This window comes from Colius striatus, chromosome Z, assembly GCF_028858725.1.
Source record: "Colius striatus isolate bColStr4 chromosome Z, bColStr4.1.hap1, whole genome shotgun sequence".
Taxonomy (NCBI): domain Eukaryota; kingdom Metazoa; phylum Chordata; class Aves; order Coliiformes; family Coliidae; genus Colius; species Colius striatus.
Genome location: NC_084790.1, coordinates 8271789 through 8296412, shown reverse-complemented (window position 1 = coordinate 8296412; position 24624 = coordinate 8271789). Strand labels below are relative to the sequence as shown.

Below are 24624 nucleotides of genomic sequence, written 5' to 3'. Positions count from 1 at the left end.
ACCACCGAATTTTCCAAGACTCAAAAATATCCCACAGTAAACTAAATTTCATCGGCAGGGTTAGGTCTCATTAACAACCTCACAAGTCCAGACAGATATGAGTCTCTAACTTGTGCAATGAACAACTATGTCTCACAGAGCAAGGTCAAACACTGTTCCAGCTTTTAAATTAATATTGTATAGGCTGTGTCTTCCTTTGAACCTGATTTTATATTCTGCAGAAATACGTTACCTATGGCTTTTAGGAAATCTGATAATCAAATACGAAAGTTCAGTAACAGCTTTATGTATTTTACATTACTTTTCTACTGAGATTGGAGATATTTCTGTTACATTGGCAACTGTGTCTACTTCCTGGAATTATTACACATTAACAAAAGTCTCTGTGTATTATTTCACGTGCTCCTCATAATATACAATTGATTAATGGAAAAAGTGTAGCTGAATATTTCCAGAACAACACAGATCTCACATCAACATTGTTGGATGCTGTAAATAATTTGCCATGTAAACTAGACTTGTGATTTCACTCAGCTGTACTTTTCATTAATGTACTTCTTTAAAGCCTTCTTAGGTTTACAGAGTTAGCCATTTATTCAAGCATCTATGATAAATTTCCCAATTTTCATCACTGCTATTATTTTTCTTAAACTCCTACTTACAATGTCACCAACTGCTTCAAGCCAAAGAGAAAAGACTAGAAAAACAGAAGCTACAAGTAGGCAAGAGAACTTAAAGCCCACACAAAGCAAAAAAAAAAAAAAATAGAAGATTAATAGTGGGCTGCATAAAATAGCAGCAGCTACATGTTTTCATCCATATCTTGCGTTAGAAGGGTTAAAATGCATTCAGAACCAAACACATTTTTTAAAATAAACAATCTGCTCCTGGGCACAAGGACCTTTGCTGTGAACAAACTAACATACCTGCGGAGACGCGTGGGCAGTCAGGCAGCATGGACTCCACCGAGGTGTCCAGGGGCTCTGAGCTGGACACCCAGTTACAGCAGTTCTGCAAGAGCAGGCAGGCAATTTTGGGGTAAGCCAAGAAGTCAGAGTAAAAACAAATACAGACTTTGTAAGGAGGGACAATGATCACATCAAAACACTCGAACTAATTTACATAGCAGTCCCAACAGGGACTGGAAGATACACTACAACAGCTTATTCACACTAACTGGTGCTGAAATATTGTAGTTTCATAGTAAATAAATAGAGTAAGACCATAATTCATGAGATTTGCAACGTGCTTAAATAGCATGTCTTTGCGTGCCACTCTGAGTGCCTGAGGACTTAGGCATGTGCTTGGATCAGCCAGTGCACATTTTAAGCTTTTCCATTCTGTAGTTGTTAAATAGTTGTTGAGATACACACTGAGCCTGCCCACTTGCCAACACTAAGAAACTGGAATTTTTCAGAATGTTTTGATGGAGGTGGAAAGAATAGTTGTGAAATCACAAACCAACCGATTGTAACTGAATGAAAGCCATCAAGATAGCAGATTAGTATTTAAATAATTGGAAATGTAGCTGTGATGAATTGCTCATGAACACTTAAAAACGCAAATATTGGTCTTCAGGGAGCACTTACATCTACCTTCCATTCCTGTACCTCAGAGCTGGATGAATTTACTGTGATTTTAAAACATATTTTGCTCCAAAAGTTATTGATTCGGAGCAGTCTAGGAATGAAAGTATTAAATCATACACTTTCAATAAAATATGCTGAAACTATGTCAGATCTACTGAAGATTTAATTATAAATCAGCTACATTTTTTAAAAAGGATTGCCATCTGAATTGTATGATCTACATGGCTTCTCTTATTACAAATCTGAGCTTTCCCTTTCTGAAAACCTCATTAACTTGATTAAGGTGAAAAGGGAAAAAAAAAAGCCACACAACTTTTTGGAGAGATCCAATGAATTTTCAGACAGATTTCTAAAAAATCATCCCATCAATCATGATTGTAAAAATGGACGATTGCTATTCTGGTAAACAAGCATGTATTGTGTATTTGTAGATGCTTGCTGCCCTAGTTGTGCACCATGGAGTCCGTCCTCACTGTGGAAAGATCCTTGACTGGTAGATCAAGTGTCTTATTGTATTTCCTTAATTCATTCTGTCTGGAAGAAGATGTCAGCTGTGTTGCAGTGAGGAGAGAATTTCAAAGGCTTCAGTCCCCACCAATAAAGGGCGAGGAATGGCTTTTGAATAGATTTGTCAAGGCAACCCTACTGTTCTGGGACCAGGGAGAGCAGGAACAACATAAAGGAAGGGTTGCTGTATGAGATTAGAAAGTGAAGTTCACAAAGCATGGCAGATTTTTGTAAGAAACAGTAGATCAATGAAACTATTGAACTCGATGGAAAAAAAAAAGAAAACAAACACACTACCCAGTAATGTAACTTTTTCAGTAAAAAATGGTTAAAATGGAAGTATTTCACAAAGGCGTTAAGGTTTAAAGTAGTAAAGTATTATACATTTTACAATTTGCATGTATAATTTTAATTAACAGCTGAATGTGAAATTGCAAATCTAAGACGGTAGAAATTATAAAAGAAGTAGAATTTTTATGAAGTATTACATTCATTTGAAATAAGTAAAATTAATATTAACTACTGATAGAACACTACATCACAGAGCTAGAGATAATACAGAAGATTAGCACACAATTAACCAGCTTTTATATACAATATGACACTTGCCTGTAAGAAATAAGTATTCTCGAAAGCAGTGTCAAGATATGTAAATGGATGATTTGTTTTATCATTCATCACAGCTCCTAATAAATTCAAAAATCATGACTTCTATAGGTACTAAAAATAGGCCACCAATGATACAGGAGAGATAGCTCCAATGAAGAATTACTTTCTTAACAATTCATTCTTTCAGTGACAGCAATTAGCCCTACAGACAGGCAGCGATTAGGTGTGTATTTTAATTACTATTCATTTCACCAGTAGCCTTAAACCTGATTAAAGTAAGAGATATCCAGGTGATATGCTAGTCTTAATACCACTCAGCCACACTTCACATATGTAAAATTCTTCTTTCTTATAGGAGATTTTCAATGCTAATGTAAGTTATGACACTCCATCCACTTTTTAGGCCATTAATCATTTAACTTATTCTTTAACATCTACTTTCTGCAAATGAAATTAAAGGTAATGCACTTGTCTTATTCAAACTAAATGCTTAAAGAAAAATGGAGTTGTCAGATTCAAATTACAGGATTTAAAATTTCAGTTTTACTACATAGTATATATTTTAAGATTTTGATTTCCTATAAAGAAAATGGGGATTTTTCTGACAGAGACTGTAGAGGTTACTATTCTTTATATTTTTAACATTTAAGTCAGAGCTGTCAGGCTGGATCCCAGGTGACTCTCTATTCCCATCAGTCACGGCCTACAAAACTATGAGGTTAAGTCAGGAACAGGCAGTCTATACACAAAGTTTCACTAAATCCACAGGAAAAAGTCAAGTCTAAAGCAAAGTTCAGATGTGAGTAGTTTAAATTTGTCGTGTGCACCTATTGTTTTAGCACTCTGTAATGGAAGGTGGAAAATATAGACACGAGCCTGACCCGGTGAGGAGACTCACAAATGGAAGTTTAGTTGGTCTTACTTTGAAAAATGTAATTTAAAAAAATCTCAGCAACCCTGCACTCGAGCATTAAATGAATAAAGAATGCATGGCATCATCCTTCACCCAAGGGTGGAACTTGGTGCTTGTTGTTCGTCACCCAGCACCAGATTACCCTGGACCAGCTAGCTGTTGGTAGGGCTACAGCAGTAAATACCTCGACCGTATCACAAAACCTTGGAGCACTTCAGAAGTAATTACATCCCATAAAACCGCTGAAAGGATTTTTTGCCAGTTGGGCGAATGATGAAACTGAGTCACAAAGAGCTTAAAAGGGGCTTTTCCACCATGGCCAGATCAAGCCAGGAGTGCAGGGTGCGCTCAAGACTTTGCTCCAGGTATCAGGCAGCACGTGGGCTGCCTTGGTGTATGTCTCTATATTGATGTGCAGCAGGAAGAAACACTGGACTAAATTCTTATTATTTTGACTGCGATCTTTGAAGTTCAGAAGTGACTTTAATCTGTTATTTTAGGGGCTGGTGCGGGCACACGATTTCCATGGTCCTGTAATGTGCTACCTTTCATACCCTAAGGAAATAGGGTCAGCAGACGAAGACACGTTTATAGACCTATGTGCAGACATATATATCCCAACTCTTTTAAAAGAACCCATCCTCACCTCTCGCATCCACTCTCGGATAGTTTTCCCAACTTCTTGATGCCACACATTGTGAACAGAGTCTGTCAACGCCACAGCAGTTACCTTATTCTTCACTTCTGCTTCTCGTTGAATCATCTGTTAAAAAATATTGGCTTTAAGTTCTTTCTTTCCATTGAATAGAGTCTGCTTAGTCACAGATAATGATCTTAAATTAAAAAAAAAAAGAAAGAGCAATACAGGTTCAATACTTGACTTCACTTGTTTTAAAGTTTATACAAATCCTAACAGCTCCAGAAACACAGAAAGACCTAATATTTTTTATAAAAGAAATAATACTAACTTTTAACTGACTGAACTATTCAGTCCTATTATTTTCCATGTGGCTTGACAATTCGAGGATTAAAGGTATCATAGTGAAAAAATGGAAGATTCCCTGAGGACACCTTTTACAAGCTTCTCCAAGTTCCTATTTCTGTGCTTCAGGGAAGCTGGTACCCGTGGTTCACTGTAAGCTACTCATGACTATCATCTACTAATTTTCAGTAGATTGCTGTAGTTTTTCTGATGTACAATCTTACTTTGACTTGTATGGGTTTTTTCTTTTTCTATCCAATTTAGCTACCTTGCACTCTCACCATGGTCCCAAAATTCTTTGTGGTTTCTCTTATACATATGCTTACCCAGCTAACGCCGGCAGCTCTCAACATTTTTAGGACATTAAAAAGCCTCTGTTGTTGCAAATGACAGTATGACTAAATAATATTATTTCTAAAACCAATTAAATGATTGCTGCAAATAACAAGAGTGAACTGACAAAGATGCTGCGGAATTTAGTGCTGCTCTGCAAGATAAAAGGGACTGGGAAAGAATAGTTTGATATCAAAGACAGACAAAAAGGTTTTAATCTCCTGACACGAGTGACCCTAATTTGTAACACTGGATCAAAGAAAGTATAATGAATTATACTTATAAAACCAGTATTTCACAACTAGTGTCTTTATCACTGTGTATGCCACACTAAAGTTCATTTTTTTTTCAGCTTCCTTTTGTATAAATGGCAACACATACAACACTTCTAAAACCAGGCATTCTTTGTTCATGCTCTAGCAACTGCTTATCAGCATACAGGCTGCACCTCTGAAAACACTGTTCTAAAAGAGGCTTTTACAATGGGGCTGTGAATTATCTTTTGCATCAGAAACATCAAAATAAAACACCTTGATCCAGATTTTTTACACAAATGTATCATTTATCCATACCTTATGCAAACAATTTCCTAGTTTCTTTGAAATACTACACAAGTAAACCCTTTAAACCAAACAGTCCTACTTCCAATTCCACATAACCACAGTATGAGGATCTGAATTATTGTGTCTTGGCTATTTTTTTGTTGTTGTTTACATTAAGTCTATTTTAAAAGCACTGTAAGTGAAATAATGTTCTACGAGAAAAGTGGTCACTGGTCTTGGCCAGGTAGCGTCAACCCAGAGCTCCCAGTTCCAGATGAGATCAGGTGTCCACCTTCCCTGGTGCTCTGCCTTTGGTAATGTCAAAATTACATGACTCAGGAATTCAGCTGAGCTTAGGACACCTTGGGCAAGTGTGTATAAGGACATTTTTATAAGTAATCTTTCTCCATGAGAAGCTTTTCCATCCACACCATTTTCCCCATCGTTTACCCTCCTGTGGGGCATATTTAATATCTAGAATTTCTGGAGGATAAGGTATAACAGGTATGTGCATGTCGGATGAAATCACACATTTAGGACAAAATATCATCTATTGTAAGGGGCTGAGCTTCAGTCAGCTGTACCACAATACTGACATTTCCACCCAAACTTCTGATACCAAGCACTAAAATTTCACTGTAAATATAAAGATGGCAAAACTCCTTCCATTATGAAACCGTATATAAGAACAGTGAATCTCTCAGGACAATCTTCAAGGCCATGACAAGAACCATTGATGTTTCTGCTTAACTGGGGACTAAACCTCTGAGCTCCAGAAGAAGCTAAGGCCTCAAAACAAGAATTTTTACAGACATTACAATCCTCCTCCTGTACGGACATCTCAAGCACCAATAAATACTTTGTCTGTCAAAGGGCTGAGTCGCTCAGACCTCTTATGGGGATGGCTCAGCAGCCATCACAATGATCCAACTGATTTACCTTGAGGTAACAGGCAAGGTGGCATCACCCACCTTCTCTAAACAGGACAGCATTTACAGAATGATCTGCTGAGGGGCTGCAGGGTCCCGCTAAGAGTTGACAGAAGTTTGTGTTAGCAGGCTTCTCCTAAACTGAGCACCACAGGCAACGTGGTTAGGGGACTGGACCCTCCGTTCCACATACTTGCCATATGAGTGGCTCAGAGATCCTACCAGAAAAGAAACATTCTCTGAAAGAGATAGTATCTAAAACCAAGACCTGTAGGCGTCACACACCCAGCTCGCATTGAACCCTGCTGTATACTGAATCAGCTTTAGAAACACACCATACGTACTAATATTCCCGTACCAGTGCTGTGCATTCCAGCACTCATTTGGCTGCACTGTCTAGCACAAAATGCTGTGATTTAAACGGGCAAAGGAGTAAAAATATCATTGTCCTTGAAGCGCACGTACCTACCAATTACTCGGAGTTATTACATGCTGAGGGAAGCTTAAAATTGTCATGAGCTCGTTGTGTTCCAGCATGACTTCCTCCATGAAGGGCTGGTCTTCAGAAGCACTGCTAATGACCAGCAAGGGGAAAAAATACACTCTGCTTTGGAAAAGCTGTCTTTTCTCAAGCTATTGTGTCCCACATTTCTGTTTCGAAAACTAGCCACCCAGTTCATCTGAGAATATCACCTTTTTCTTCAAATTACAAGGAAATACAAACGTGCAGTTCCCTTCTCCCTTTCTAGACCCAGCTCAGGTTTGCTGTTCTCAATTTCCCTGTGCCTGTTGAAGAACTGGCAGTGATCGATCACCATCTCTTCCTACACTTTCTTCACGTGGTACATGAACTCATTGCTTTTCAGATCATATATGAGATGGGGAATAATATGCCACACCTGACACGCTTGTGGTGCTTGCTGCTCAGTGCTGTGGGTGCCTGTGGAACGCTATTCTCCTCACAAAGATCAGCAGAGAGACTGAGGCTGACAATGTGAGTTATTTTGATAACTCAGCCACAGTGCTGGGGTCAGGACAAGGGCTCACGGATGCAGCAGCAAAACAGGGATCGAAGGGATTAACTGGGCTTCGGTCACAGATTTCTCTACATTCATTTCAGGAGAAATAAGTTTTGGTAGGTATCCATGCCCTTACGAGCCAGCTTGGAAAGAAAACAGACAAAAACAACACCTCAAGTAGAGAAAGGAACATTAAACAAGAAGTCTAACATGTCCATCTTTAACTGACACAGAAATGTCATAACAGAGCATGTCAAACCCAGGACACTTCTACCACAACAGGTCAAGTTCTCTGCTACAACAGGACATTTACTGATAATAAGAGCCAAGGAGAACAGACACAGAGTAGTAGACTCTCTCATCAGGGATGATAATTTATCCTGCAAGAAGACAGAAGAAGCCTATGTGCTCTTGGCCACAGAAGCTTCAATACTCAGTAAGTGCTTCAGATTCCATGGACTGATAGCTCACAGCTATAACATATTTCTCTCTCCTAAAATAGTTTTGAATTCGCATAAATGTAAACAATGAAGTAAGCAGAATAAAACTGTTGGAGTAAAATATATTAACACTCAGTACAAATGTAGCACCCAGCTGCCATTCAAATTTGGTAAGACTGCACGTTGTACCAAATTCCAAGGGAAGGATGCTATGGAATGTGTGATTTATACTTTCCAGGTCTGGTTTTAGTCCATGCAACCGGCATAGTCTTTTAAAGTGGTCATGCTAAAACTGAAGGTATTTAATAAACCATGAGCTACTTTCAACACTACAAATATTTTTTTTTTCCTTTTCAGCATAATAGTGATTTTTAGTGAAGCAACAATTATAAACACAGACCTAAAGATTTGGTCTAAAGTCTATGCGTTATACTCTTTATATACAAGTAAATTCCATAGGCAGGAATCTTTCACAGCCTCAGAATCACTTATTTCCTGCTCAATGCTCATTTCCAAATCTTTCATTATTCTTAGCTGAATAGATTTTGCAGAAAGCCATCTCTCTATGCATCTTTTCACTGGATGGCTTATGGCTATGCTCACTCTGTCCTTATGTTCCTCCTTCTTATAATTAATATTCTTCCAATAATTCATTTATAGTCAGAAGCAGGTAAACTGGTACTTCTCTGGCTGGTAAACTGGTTCTCATTTATTACTGCATCACTCAACGCACCAATCTGGGTCCTTTAGACTTTCCCAAGAATCTTTTCCATTCAGGCATTTCCATTTTACTTTTGTCTTTGTGTTCTTCATTTGTACTCACAGCAAACTTTGCTTTTGTAATTTATTAACCATATTTCATTGCTACTTTATATTTTACTCCCTTATAATGGCATGGGAAAATGTAATTTTTCTAGTCAGGCAAGTATGCAACTCCACCACTTATATAAGCAAGACTTGAAACTCCCTAAGAATTCATTCCTTAAAATGTATATATACTAATGACCCATTTTTTGGTCAACTTAGTAAGGATTCTGCTGCTACATTGTTTGCAAGGTCAGATGGCAATTCTCTGTAAGTTAATTTTAAACAATTATCATAACTTCATACTGTCAAAAGGTTGATACCTTTTTATCTGTAGCGTACACATATAAACCATATCATCCTATACATATATTTACATAGGGAGTGTGTTTAGTGTATGCATATATATTTATACTAAAAATATTTATCTATAATATATTGTGTATTTGTTTATGTGTGTATACCTATTTAGTGTGCATATATATTTAGAATAGATGGTAAAATGCATCTTCGGTATAGATTTTGTAGCATAGCACTATGACTCTTGTCAAATGAAAGCTACGTTAAAAACACATGCTAAAAGGAGACTCAAAGGTTGGATCCTGCAAACACAAAAATTCATGAATACTACAGTTAGACTTTAGGTAAATGGCCCGTGGGAGTAACTCTTTGCAGCATTGATTTCATGCTCTTCATACATACTCTGACAAATGTAAAACTGCCAAAGATTCATGCTTCTGAGAAAGGTAAAAGGAAGCTAAATCATGTATCTTATTTTTATGGGCTCAGACAATCAAATCAACCTCTATCACTTCATACTTTGGGAATAATTATTCGAGTTGCCCTTAATTAGGAAATAGGAAAGTGGATTAAAAAAATGCCCTCACATTTTACTTTCTCTTAACTTTTGAAGAGAACTTTCATTCATTTCCTTGTCTTCATCGCAATTCCTGTTGTAGCACAGTGTTTATGTGGTGTGCACTGGGCTTGAATGGGCATGTCTACAATAAGCATTTCGCTTGGAGCAATATAATTTTGACGCAAGTCCTCCATTGTCTCCAGTTACTTCATACTGGTCTCAGTCTCTAAGTGGTTTTGGCATGTGCAAACTGAATTCCTTTCAGAGGATACTGAACTGGAAGCCCCTGTCCCAGTGTCCTCAATGATTTCCAGAAGTTAAATGAATTTGCAGTAGAAATTCTGGATCAAAATGGTATCATCTGGACTCTGAAATATTTGTAAAAACAGTGACAGGAAGTGAGATGAAATCATGTACCAGGAATAGTATGCAAGAGGGCAATTTTTTCATCACACTTTTCCAAGGACGTGTAGACTCTTTCTTGGTAGCTTCACATGCTCTCCTTGGAGTTTGGTACATGTCTACAGTCATTTAAGATTCTCTTTGACCCTCTTTTCACTCAATCTCATACAAATCAAGTAAGTGGAGTCTGAGTGCTAAGGCACTTGAGCCTTTCCACAGTTGAGAAAGACTTCTCTCCACCATGAAGCAAACAATGCTGTACTGCTGTAGTGAAAGTTTGTCAGTCTAGGAATCTGAAGACTGCTTCCTGGATAGAATTCCTTAATTTCTGAAATACTCTCAGCTTTTTGCACACCTTAAAATGGAATTAGATCCTTAAGTCTTCATAAAATGTTATTCATTAGGGATCAGAATTACTAAGCAACTATATATGAATGGCACATAGGAAAAATAATAACCCAAAGTTAAACTAGTTTCCATTTTCTATTAGCAACAAGAATAAATGTACCTAAATTAATTCACAGATATGTGAGAAAATCCCTGCTTGGAGCAGACAAAGCATCTGACATACACCAGTATTTCAACAGCAAAAATAAAAACATCTGCAGAGATACAATCATAGAATGACCACAGCAGGTACTTCCTGATATTTTGCTCAAAGATCTATTGGGCATTACATTTGTGATAGTTTTCTTCAGCAGTAAATCACACTGAAACAGTAATAATAACACATCAACATATTAGGACAGATGGCTTCAGAGCATCTGGAGTCTAGGACTTACCACAGTTCACACTGCAAACCAATTTCTATTGCTGAACTTCTGAAAATGTCCACACATACTTTACATTGGGGGATCTAAAGCTCTTAAAGCCAATCATGACTAGAAAAAGATTTAATTCTAAAACAACTCCAAATTTAAAAAAGTGTAGGGGTCATCTCCTTTATGCATAGTTCAGTGGAAAAAACCAGAAAAAGCCCCAATCCTGTACACAAAATTCTTCTGGTAACATTTTCTGAACAGCACAAAACGATGGCTCTCTAGTACGAAAGCCTCAGGCTTCAGCTTTATCAAAACTTTAAACTCATACTGCAATTCTCTTGCTTCTCTTGTCCCAAGAGTCTTATGGCAGAGAGCTTACAGAAGAAAAGCCTTTGAGGACCTGTACTAATGTGGAGAACATCAAATTCCCAGACAGATGCGGCTATGCCAATAAGTGTGGGAGGATCACCATGGGCAGGGACACTGGCTCATGGCACCCACCAGCCTCCCAACAATTTGTCTGGCATGAATGAAGCCTAACAGCTCAATAGAAAGCCCATCACATGACATAAACAGATATGGTAACATGTGAATGTGTCCCCTACATCTCAGGCACAACAGCTCAAACTAAAGCAAAGTGGTGGCAGGGGCATCCTCCACGATCTGGAACACAAAATGCTGGCTGGCACTCTGCAGAAAGATTCCTTGCAGACCAAAAATGTACATTAGACAAGATGGTTTGGTGAAGCTTTTCCCATCAAAAGCTCAACTAAAGCAAACAAGAACCAATCCCCTTTTTAACATATCTAAAGATATTTCAATGGAGAAGGTTACTGAGGTATTTGCCTTTAGCTTGCTGAAGAGTCATAGTGACAGGAAAGGAGGTTTGGAGCAGCTGGATCTAGCTGGAGTCAGGCAGTTAATACTGTCTCCTGACAGTAGGAGTTTGCCACCCCAAAACTGGAGATCTGAGATGTGGAGATCTGTGCACATCTCACTGACATAAAAATAAAGCTCTGAAGGGTCAGCAGCTTCCACCTATCTCAACCAGAAACAGGAAGTGAAGTACGATCAGTTTAAGTGTCGATGCTCCTGTGCTGCTCACTGCTGCAGGGAAGTGTGGGCTTCCCTCTAATATACAAGCTCAAAAATGGTCTGATCCTAGGAATGTGGATCTCCATAGGGGCCAATTTATGCTGCCAGGAAGTGGCCTAAATTAGCATGTGCAGTATTTGGCACAGCTAATGCTGAAAAGCATCTGATACGCGAGCTGGGTTGTTTAAAGGTTGCTTGGGTATGCCCACACAAGCCCCAGGGAAATTGTATGTGAAAAATCCAAATAGTTTGCTAAACTGTACTTCATTTTGCATTCATTGTTAATTTGGACTCGAGTAATGGAAGATGTTGCAAGTGCATGATCACGCCTCAGTCTCTGGCACGGCAGAACATTCTTTGCTGCTCTGGCTTTACCATGCCTCTGTGTCAGCAGCATCCTCTTAGCAGAGATGCAGGAGGTTTTCTGGCAGGAGGCTGCATCACCTCATCAAGTGACATGAGCTCAGCCAGCAAGAGCATTCCTCTATTGGAACAGCTACATAAAACCTGCACTACAGGTTTTGCTAACACAGTTATCTTGGCTTGGATGGTGAAAGATTTTTTTCAAGCTCTTAGCTGACACATCCTTGCCAGCAAAACCTTATGCTATAGGTCATAGCTTTGCTTTTTCTTGGTTTACCTGGATTTCTGAAGCACTGGATAGCTACGTGAGTGCCATGCCTACTTTGAAACAAAAACAAATAAACAAATAAAACCTCCCCAAACCCTATTAGTAAAGTGTCTTAGTCAGAACTATCTAGACTTGTGACTGAAAGCTCAAAGTGCTGTAGCATCAAGCAAGGTCAAGATCTATATGGACTGTGGAGTGTTCTCAGCCTCTGCTGCAAGGTTGCTAGCCTGGGCTGAGTTTTCATAGAGACTTTCACAGCTCTAGTCAGCTCTGAGCACAGGCAAACAAGCAGCCATCATTTTGAACACATTTCCTCATTTGAATGTAGGTTGGGTGCCAGACTTTCAGCCTGACCTTGCAGCCATGAGGGACAGTTTAACAGCATTTAAGAGCAGTAGTTGGTGCACAGTTGACCCCTAGTAGTGATGCATGGCTGACATTTCATCAGAGGTGCTTCATTGTCCCTGAGCGAGGTGCTGAATGCTGCCTGAGACCTATCGGCGAGCAAATATTAGCAAGTTTTCAAACCCTGCCAGTTTTCTTGTTGTTGATGGGAGTTGTAGGAAGCTCCAGACTAGGGAGGAGCAAGGTCTCGGGGTGCAGACAGATGACTGAGTTACGATGACTCCTCCAGTTGCCGCCTGTCAGACTCACTGCGGTAGCTCACAGCTTGTACAGGCTCCGCTCAAGGGTGGCAGCAGATAGGAGTTGGGTTGTTGATGCTGCTAGCAACCTCGGCCATCTGGTCCACCCATCTGAGGGATGCAACTGCTCCAGGGCAGAGACACTCGTCTGCTCCCCAGTCAGGCTCTGTGCCACCACCGTTTTCAGCCCCAGGGCACCGATCCTGGTCAACATCTATGAGGTTGTTACTTTGAGTGATTTCAAATCAATTAGGAAGTCGGGCTAGACAGAAATAAGCCCTTCTCTCACCAGAAAAAAAGTTCTTCCAAAGGTACTTGCTTGACCTGAACATCTTTTAAAATACAGTCGACCAGCTTTCCTGTATCTAAATAATCATTGTGCTTACAAAATGGACCAATAAACCCAATCATTTACTCTCAAGCTGTCTTGTTGGGGTCCCCTCTTGCATAATGTGGGGTGAAAACCTCTAAAAGCCTTGAAGTAGAATGTGCAGTTTCTTGGAATTTTACCTACTCGATAAAGTTAAATAAATCACAGTGATCTTAAATTTCTGCGGTGACAAATTAGTAGAAAGAAACTGCTCCTGAAAATCTGTGTGCAACAAAACCACTAATATATAAGGCTTGAAAATGAAATGATACAAGGGATTGGAGTTTGTTTTGATACTTTAACATCACAAAGGTAATGGTTAATATCTAATGAAAAACGTGGCCTGGAGTAAGTTATGGAATTAATTTTCTCATGTTTTAATAAATGTGTAAATTCAGAACTTGGTCTACAAGTGAACATGCATAGTACTGAAATGAATGCGAAACAATCAAGTAAATAACTGTTTTTACATATTGAGTATCAAATACAACAAGGTAAAATGACATCACTTCTTCATTGCTTCTGTTCAAACAGTACATGGAAAATGTTTACTGCAGCTTTACACAAATCTCACACTGGTGCATTTTGCAAGGAAATAGTCAGTTTCCCTATATTTCATTTTATACATAGAGAGGTAGAGAGAACTGCACTGGTTTATTGTGAAGAAAGGTAAACACTCCACAAATTCCTGGATGTTGGCTGAACAACGACCATTTATTTATTTACAAAGTTGCCTCTGTTTTATCATATGTGACACAAACGTGTCACTCTAAATATTAATTTTAATTAAAAAGCTAGGCTTAAAAATGTACCCTCAAAAACCAGAAAAAAGAGAAAAGCTGAGTGTTAAGCTCAGCACCTCACAGATGGACATGGAGTCTGACACCCTTGTTATTTAAACACAGACAGCTGGATTTCCACTTCAGCTGGAGGATAACACAACACTCACTCTTCCTGCCCTTTGAAGCCTCAGCTTCAACTCTCGCAACCTCTAAGTAACTTCAGGAAGGAAAAGTCTCTCCACAGGCAAAAGGGTATGTAAACTGAAACTTTTGAGGTCACATAAATTCATGAAGATAGCTCTCTTTGTGGTTAGGGAATGGTGAATTGGGATTTACTACTGCAGGCAACCAACAGAGAGGAGGAGCAGCAGCTTCCCGCTTCTTTCTCCCTAAAATGCTGCTGCTGCCTGCATGCTCCTTTGCCAAAATGTACATGTGTGGCAGGAAATCACCAAGGCTATACCAAGCAGACTACAACATGACATCTTCAAAGTCTGGAAAAAATGCTAATGCAGAAGGGGAAATAATTTCTTATTAATAAGGGGATAATTTCTTATTAGGCCTCTTGATCAGACATTGGATATGCAATCAGGTACCAAACACGGTTTCTACTCAGATGAGATGGGGAAGTAGCAGCAAGGCTAAGAAAAGCTCCACAGAGGAGAAAATCTTTCACATGCAGAAGTGCTTCATGAGGTGGCGTGAAGGATGTATAAGTAATCTAATACGACAAATGATTCAGATAAGATCTTCCAATTCAGAGTACAGAACACACTCTCATCAACAGTACACATTCATAATGAAACATCTGGTCCATGCTCAGCAGCCACCAGGCTGCCAGCTGTTCTGGCAAAGGAAGTCCAGACTCTACACTCTCCGGGAATGCCAGGCACAGCCCTGCCTTCCAGCAGGTCTGGAGAACCATGGCACCGCCACAACACACAACTTCTACCTCAGCATCCTTGTACAGGGAAATAGAGTGGGGAACTGGGATGCTGTCTCACTCCTGTAAAGTCCTCCTTTGTTCATCCTCATGGCCTGCTCTGTGATCTTGGATAAACCTGGTCATCAGTTTCCCCATACCATTTCTTGCTGAGTAATGCTCCAGAAGACTCATGTGCTACTCACTCTGCATCACCCTCAGCATGTGCCCGCCAGACAAATACCACAAATCATCCTCAAATAGTTATGACATTAGTCAGAGAAGTGATGCCAGGTAATGATGAGTCAACAGAAGAACAAGGAGTGTCATTTCTTAGTGTAACGAATGCTGTCATGCCTATGTGTCAGCACAACGGATGCTGAACTAAAGCACCGAAAAATCCCAGCTTCTCAGGTAGGAAGGTACTCATTTATCACACCCAGTCCTTCTTTGGTGGAATAACCCAAACTCTTGTGCTCACAAGCCTCCAAGAGAGACGCTGCCACATTAAGAGTGGCTTATGTTTATTTTCATGGTTGTTAGGAAATGGAGGAATCATCCTGAAAAATCTGCATTGGACTCTGCCTTTGGTACCAGCACGCAGGTACCAGACCAAGACTTTTCTGTAGCTATCAGTTGAGTCACACTGGCTCTTGAAACCAGGCTACACCAGTGGGCAAGTTGTGGTGGCATGGTGAGCACAGCGCGATCCTCCCTTCTCACAGCTGGGCAGAGCTCCTGCCATAAATGCCTCTGGTCTGCCAGGTAGTACCTGAAGAAGCAGCAGCCTCATCCTGTGACCGCAGGACTGTCAGTGAGGCCATCAGATGCTGTGGGACTGTGAAGATCAGGCATATCTGCACTAAAGCAAAAGCAACATCTGCTAAACTTTCTGCACACACTCTCCAAAGTTTCTAGTGTACTTTGAAAAAAGACCTGCTGTGGATTTAACTACTTGTCCTTCTTTCTCAGCTATGAGCTCATCATTTTCCACTTAAGAAGTCCCACTTCAAAAAACCAATATTCACAGATATCATGGAAGGCAAAAGACACTGTGTGACATCTGCAAATTCTGTCCCTCATCAATAAAAATTCAAAATGTTTAAAATATTGGATAAAGTAGAAAGTCAGTCCCTCTTTCCCACAGCATTTCATGCCTGCTTTGTGTTATATATCTACCCAATGATAAGCTCCTTGAAAGAGAACCATTTTCCTTTTGTTTGGTCCTGAACACACAGTTGGAAGTTCAAGCATCTAGCACACAGAGAAGCATTCCTGTATGCTCTTTGCCTAATTTTAAAATAAGTTAAATAGAATATACATAATGGACATTTAGTTAGATCAAAGGCAGCTGGAGCCACCCCTGGTGTTTATTTCCAAACCATTACACATCAGTAGCAAGATATTCCCCACGACCCTCTGATCTCATATGGCTCACAAGCAACGCTAAAACGAAAAGCAACTGCAAGCTTTGCTTCTGCTCCTTTTCCTCCAAAGTCTTCTTCAGTGATGAAACACACTGGGACAGGTTTTCCATGTCGTTATTTCACCACTGGCACCACCACTACAGCTTTCACAGGGCAAAGCGGGGTCCTGAAGAGCAAGCCCCTGCCACAGAGTCTGGTTGTATCCTACCACCAGTCAAAAGCCACCACATAACTGGACCACGACAGCAAACACTGTTCATTGCCCCCATCTCTGAGAGCCTTGATATCCGTGTCTATCCTTGTATAAAGATGAGACTCTGGTCACAGAGATAAGTCCACTCACCAGACACAGCAACCTGGTCTTCTGCATGCTTAAGGAGGGAGAAGGAAGTGCACCAATGGAGTGTGTTAGTTTTTAATATATTCTAGAAACACACATAGAGCTAAGTCACAGTTCAATCTACACACATGCACCTAATAGCCATATAAAACTCCTTTGAAGATGCACCAAGAAGCACTGTCACACCAAGACAATTGTCTTGTTGGAAGGTTATCTCAGTTTAACCAAGTTCTTTAATAAACTTATGATTAAACTCAAAACCCCTGAAGTATAGACAAATCTTACTCTGCTGAACCTATCCCGAGTCTGCCTCCTCCTAACATGCTCTGTTGCAGCCACAGTACAGAGGACCTGAGTTCACTGCTGGAACAAAACCAGCTTTCCCCATGGAAAGGGAGTGAAGGTTCACGCCAGACTTGAAAGGAAGCTTTCCTGAGCTTAACAACAGCTGTGCTGCCAATGTTTTCAGTTTTATTTTTTTTCCCTGTAACCTCTGTGTGAACTTCTGAAATGAATGGCTTTGGCTTATAAACCTGCCCTCCTGGACCAGACAGCCCCGTGAAGCTGGCAGTCCCTTTCACCCTCATCCCTTGTACTGCTAACCTTAGATTGGCCCCTGCTAATGGGGCTGGAGGTGCAGGTGCAAGTAAACTTGAGCGAAACATGAATGTGCAGCCCACTAAACACTCCAGTGCTAAACATGGAGAGACATGGCTCCTACGGGAGCTTGGGCAGCCTGAGCTTTCTGGTGGGACACAACAGCCACTCCAGGGTCTGGCAGATCTCTAAGACATCTGATATCAAAGCATTATTAGATGTCAAAGGTGTATTTTAGATCATAAATACATCATTTGGGAATTTTTTTCTGTGGCTTCTGGAGGGTATCACATCATTGCAAACCAGCTCACTTGGCTGCTGAAGGCCAAGTGTCAATAAATCCCACCCAAGTCATTCTTGCAAAACATGGATACTGAACTCGTTGTGGTACACAGGTTTTACTGACACTCTTCTTCAGCTTCAGTTTCAAAGATGAAGCTCTAAGTGCGTTAGGCAGATCACTCTGAAAACCAGGAGCTGGAGAGGAGCTCTCTGGAGAGCAAAGACCTGTGCCAGCCCTACACTAGGCACATGATCCCCTTCCTAGGACTCCGCCAACCTCATGAGGTTCAACAGGGTCAACTACAGAGTCCTGTATATGGGGAAGAGCAACCCCACACACCAGGTTAGGGATTGATCTGCTGGAGAGAGGCCTGGTAGTGCTGGTTGATAATAAACTAATCACGACCCAGCAATGTGCCGTCATAGGCAAGAAGGCCAATGGCATTTTTGGGGCATCAAGAAGAGTGTGGCCAGTAGGTCGAGGGAGGTTCTCTTTCCCCTCTCCTCTGCCCTGGTGAGGCCTCATCTGGAGTACTGTGTTCAGTTTTGAGTTCCTCAGCTCAGGAGGGACAGAGAACTTCTGGAGAGAGTCCAGTGCAGGACCATAAGATGATCAGGGGACTGGAACATCTTCCTTATGAGGAAAGGTTGTGGGAACTGGGGCTGTTTAGAAAAGAGAAGATTGAGGGGAGATCTTATTGACATTTAAAAATATCTAAATGGTGGGTGTCAGGAGGTTGGGGCATCCCTTTTATCTATAGTATCTAGCAACAGGACAAAGGGTAATGGGATGAAGTTGGAACACAAAAAGTTCCATTTAAACATAAGAAAAATCTATTTCACTGGCATAGGCTGCCCAGAGAGGGTATGGAGTCTCCTTCCTTGGAGGTCTTCAAGACCCACCTGGACAACTTCCTGTGTGAACTTCCATCCTCTAGGTGGACCTGCTTCTCCAGTAGGGATCTCTAAAGGTCCCTTCCAACCTCTATCATTGTAGGATTCTATGAACATCTCTTTAGCATATGCACGTGTTATACTTTCTCAGTGAGGTGACAGCAGCAAAACTTCTAAAGAAAGTTAATGCATGAAAAGAGGGAGCAGGCTGATGTGATCTATTTGATCCAATGAGCCTTCATTTAGAATTGATGAAACACCTAGTTCTGCAGAAAAACATCTACTGCAATGCATATGCAGTGTGCCTGCTGTCTCCTAAGAAACACAGCTTGGTTAGTTTTGGGGAAAAAGTCATACTTTAATGATGGGTTGTGTGCATCCCTATGGACACAAACACATCTCTACACTGTCAGAGCTACTTCCACATTAATGTACAGAGCACACAGAGCAGGCAGTCAATGTTTCAAGTTCATATATTAATGAAACAGAAATTACATTCCCTTTAAAGTAAGCATCCTCTAGCATTGCCCTACCTTAAGGAAAACAGCATTTCAAAATGCTGACAAGAACAAAGTCTATAAACCCGTCATTTAAATATCTGACTGTAAGCACCAGTAAGAGATGGCATGGGAAAATGTACACTCGAAGGGGCTCTTCTGATGGTATGAGGGAATCTTCTGTTATCTCTTGTTCTCATCATTTCATTTTACAATGGTCTCTCAACATTTATCTGAGCACACTGTAGTGGTCTAAGTCACATACAACATGAGAGCTGACTGAAGTGGCAACCTTATGGCTTCCCAGCATTACTGCAGCACTAAAATCATCAATAAAAATGTTTTCACACTCTATATGTCAAAATCAATTTTACTAATAAGTATGACATTTCTTCTAAGATGTATAAATTTGGTAATTTTCTTTTTACTTTTCTTTTTTTTTGTGATTATAATTTTATCTGTTCTAGCCTAATATGGAAGAAAATTGGAGTGATACCACGTGGCTCAAATTAAGAGATATCAATCCAGTTCTTAAATAAGCTGGTAACAATTTTTCATGAAGCAATGCTAGTGGGAAGTGACAGTGGCAATGCTGGGAAGCAGCGTCTGCTGGTGAAGCCCAGAGCAGCTGTGACATTGCAGAATCAGCTGCACTGCTCTGCTAACTTATTAAAACCATTTTCTGCAAAATAAACCACCAAGCCCTATAATGCATGAGCAGGTCGTTTATTCCTACTTAAAGGGTCTGAGTGGAGACTCCCAATGTTAACGGCTAGGAGCGATTTTCACCAGGAATGGGATAGAGATCACTAATGCATTGCACAAAGGCTACTGAAAAGCCATCAGCTGGGAACAGCTTTTGGTCACTACTAAACAGGGGGCAGATTTGAACCAGTGACCTAGAAGTGAAAGACTTTGTAATCTGATTACCAATCCCTTGAGCCATCCCATCCCTCCCCTTTTCTTTTTTACTGATAAGAGAAAAAGAGTCTTATTACCTAAGCAACTTTTGTAGCCTGTTAGCAATGCAAAAGCTTTCATTTAGTGCTTAAAAAGGAAAGTCTCATGGGCACGCTTATTAGCCCATCTCAAGCACAGACTCTGTATTATTTTTCCCTATTAATTTCAAAATAAATGTATTGGTATAAAAGTGTAGCACAATGCTTTTTCTGATAATGATTTATAGTAAAGTTCTGCTGATTAAAATAGGTGCTGATGAGAGGTTTTTACATAGCTGTGGAGTCAACAGATCCCTCACTGGAAAACGAAGAGACAACATGCTCCTTTTGTCAGCAAATACTCCAAAGAATATAAACGCATTATTGAGCTATGGTGCATATCCACAGATGATAAGCATCTAAATCGCTGTTTTTTCATGCATAGATCATAGTTTTAAACAACCAGCAAGACATGCTTTCTCATTCAAAATCAGGATGGTTTGCTAAGTGTTATAGTCTCATCATCAAGCATTACTTTAATGCACAAATAGGGTCTCCCAAATATGCCAAGGCCCATTTTGAATAGCCTTTAAGATGTGAGGGAGCTATTGTTCTCCTTTTCCTCTTCAGACTTCTTCTGAAGAGCCTCAGGAAGAAATCTGGGAGAACTTTTCTGCCAGTTTCCTACCTTTTTTTTCCAAAATCTTGTGGTCTGCACACTAACATCACATCCTTTGGCTGGAGGTAATAAACGATTAGCTACAGCATAGCAGTGCAGTGTTCGTGTTATTCTTTGCTGTACTATACTCAGTGTCTCAAAAATTAATGCAAGTGTATCAGGATCTGAAATTAACTTTTTATAGCCATCAGCAACACCCTGCTAGGAGCGGGAAAATCCTATTATAGCTGTTCTGGCATCTCACTGCTTGTTGACTGTTAGTACGCACAAAATAAGATTTCAAATTGCCAAATAGTGAATGCAAAAAGTTCTTTCCTATTGATTAAACTATTTTCCCCTTTTTGCTTATGAACTGATAAAGCAAAACTAGGTGATGCTTGCTTTTCTTAAATGACAGATCTATTACTAAGGATCAGGTAGGAGACCTGACTGTCCAAGACTACTATACAATTACACAGAAATTATTAGAAACTCATAGGTATTTATAATACACACACTACGCTGTCCTCTGGAGTTGTGCAGCAACTTCCAAGAGGATTGTTGAGAAAATTATATACTCACTGCACTGTTTAAAAATATATTGCAAAGAACCATAATGGCTCAAGATCATTTTAACATTTGCAAGTGACTATGCTGGATGAAAATAAAATACTTGCAATTCACTCTGCATAAAATGCAACCCGTTGTTACACTGGCTTGCCTTTTAATGGCTCTGAGTTCTGTCTAAGACATCTAATTTAGAAGTTTATAGAAAATTACTTTTCCTATGTAAGAAAATCATCAAGTTTCAAGCAGCTTAAAATTATAACTTAATATATGGAAAAACCTTTAGCTACAATGAACATTGTTCACCTTGACCAGCAGGTCATTTGCAGGGATCAGGCAAACCAGCTGTTAACTACATATGTTTATAAGTACTTGATGTGAGAAAATTTACACACTCATTGAAGGTCAGCAATAGCTCATCAGAAAGAAATATTCTGACTGAACACCAGTGAGGTACATCAAAAAAACTAACCAAACCAGATTATCAGATCTGATACAGGGCCTGATCCCAAATGGCAGCTTAAGCAGTGAACTGTACTTAAAACCGTGGGACTTAATCTCTTGAACTTGAGTGCTGGAATTTCATGGCAAAGAAGAACACCCGACCTGTCCAGCATGCAGCACTTGTCACTGCGCTTTGCTGAACTGTGGAAGACAAGGAGGAGCCGATGGCAATGCCTGGTGTCTTCACCTAGAGATTGTATGCTGGTATATTGATAACAAGCCTAATACCGTTACTAATTTTCTTGTGTTTGTGACATGATGCCTCTTTTTGTTAATCTGATTGACCCAACTATTCAATCTCTTTTGTAAATCCCATCCAAAATAGCTGAATAATATATTGAAACGGCTTGTGAATGGAAGAACTTGGAATGAATAGCAACTCAGGTGATTTAGTTGTCTGTAATTGAGAAACATTTAGCAAAGGTAACATAAATGAGACACATTTTACACACGCCAAAGATGTGCTCTTTAAACTTTCTGTTCTTGTCCTCTGCTCATCTTTTCTTTTGACCTTTGCTGAAATAAATCATCCTAACTCCTCTGTACTCTCCACCACACGATTCTAATGCTGTGTATGACACTTGCTGGCTGGAAGCACAGCTGGCAAGGGATCTAAACCTCATCGCTGGGCAAATGTAGCCTTCTGGTTTTGCCAAGAGTGACATTTTGAGGGGTTTTTGTTTTTGTTTAAAGAAAAAGTGTTACTGTACAGGATGCTTGATACTGCATTTGTTTGTGAGCATCGATGACTGCACTCGTTATAGTAATACAAGGCTAAAACGAGGACACAGGAAACAGGCTCGAGTTTCTTAATAGGAATTCAACTGTTAATTAAAGTAAGATTAGGGAATTCAGCAGAGTTCTGCTCGCTGTCCCAGAAGGAAACCACAACCGAGGACAAGCAGTGCCCTCTAGTGTCACTGGCTGCCGGGAACCAACCCCGCCTCCCCGCCCCCCCCCGAGCCCGCCCCGTTCCCCCCAGCACCGCAGGGACCGGCCGCGGGCTCGGGCGCATCCCATCCGCGGCACGCGTGGGAGCGGGCGCGGGAGCGCGGCTGGGCGCTGGGCAGCGTGTCGCGCTGTGTCGCGTCGCGTCACGCAGCCATCGCGGAGCATCCCGGTGCATGACACGGCGATTGTCCCCCCACGGCCCGCGCACACAGGCGCACGCGCGGGCGACACGTCTCGAATGTTGTGGGCAGCTCGGGGAAAAAAGACTTCGGCGTGGAGCAGTAGGCCGAGTGTGAAAGCGGGAGCTAGAAAGCCCGGCGGGACCACTCGCTGCAAAGATGTGTCTAATAGGAACTGCCAAACACACAATGCGGGCAGTGTGGGCTGAATGGCTACATTGGAGTGGCCAGAGCACAGTCAGAAGGTTTTGAATCAATCAGAAATTATAATTAAACCCGTAACGAGTGTTTTGACATCTTCCTCCTTTTTTTTTTTTTTTTTGTTAATTGGAGGTTAACACTATTTAGACTTTATTACGGTCCAGTATCAACAATTTTGTAATACAACTTCTATGACTTTTAGCAAATTACCTCAAACTTTATTATTCGGATATAAAAATAAGTTCGTTGGCACTCTCAAAAATTTCCCTCCAGTGGTAAAAAAATTCTACAGAACTTCACCACATGTTTTATTTAATCTGAAAACACAACAGAGCTGCGTTAGGCTTGTTTAATTTTTTTTCATTTTACTGCACAAATATTTGCCAAAAGAGAGAAAGCTATCTGTTCATCTTGTGAATGATGGTATACGTCACATGTTCATTAGCATTCACATCTTCCGTGGAGTACAGGCAGTAAAACAAGGAAACAAAGACAAAACGTACAAAAGAACGATACAAGATGGCACCAGTTACAGGTGTGTGAAAAAAAGCCTTGAACATTTGTATAAAGACATATATGAGATGTCAAATAAGCTGTTCCTGTAACAGTGTGGAAAAAAAAAATTAAAAGTCTAAGCCTGACAGTGCTGCCCAATTTCATTTGCATAAAGAGTGCGACTATTTATAAATATATTCAGATCACAAGATGTTTGTATTCTGTTTTTCTATGTAAAGCATTAATAGACATTTATTCCTATCCCTGCATTTTAAAAAGCAATGTACATAATTAGGCTTTTACGAAAAGATTACGACGTACATTATAAATTGATTCCTGTTTAAAGTGAAGGCGGCAAATATGCATTAGTTTAAGAGACAAATGGCTGGAAACGCACTGCTCAGAATGACAGTAGGTATGTATTTAGACACCTTACAGTAACTATGAGGGTACAATTGCCGACAAAACTTTAATTGCATAGCATTCAGTAAAATCTCTACGTGGCATACACACATTTAGGCTTAATACAAGAGTGTAGTCATTAAAAAAAAGGATTTGGAAGTTTTTGTCATTAGATTTTAGCAGTAATTCAGCATTCTGAAAAAGTTGGCAAGAGCAACTGAAATAATTCAGCTGCACTGCACTCCAGGTGCTGCATCTATGGCTATTATCAACACATATATTTTTAGGAGACCTAATGATCCTGCCACCGGGGAACCCATTTCAAACCCTGGCATGGTTCAGCTCGGCACAAAACAGTTTGGGAGGCAGGAGGTGAAAGCCCAGTTATCAATCGCCAAGAAAGTTTTAATTTTTTTCCTCTTTCACACATCAAGATGCTAAATGGCTATTTTAAGGAAAAGAACATGAGGTTGCTTGTTGTAGTCACTGCTTGATCCCTTGTACCCGAAGATGCCAACCTACTGCAGAAGATGTGACATGGAGTTACCCTTTAGGCTGG

The 24624-nt window shown here is 40.3% G+C and overlaps 1 protein-coding gene across 8 annotated transcripts in view; it reads right to left on the bottom strand.

Annotated features, from left to right (window-relative positions):
• Positions 1-24624, bottom strand: part of ARB2A (ARB2 cotranscriptional regulator A) — a 276975-nt gene that overhangs the window by 71219 nt on the left and 181132 nt on the right. For all 8 annotated transcript variants that reach the window (XM_062019248.1, XM_062019252.1, XM_062019250.1 and 5 more), the window contains 2 exons: positions 4265-4381; positions 927-1011 (listed from right to left, as the gene is read on the bottom strand). In XM_062019248.1, the coding sequence (XP_061875232.1) occupies positions 927-1011; positions 4265-4381 (202 nt within the window). The remainder of the gene's footprint in view (positions 1-926; positions 1012-4264; positions 4382-24624) is intronic.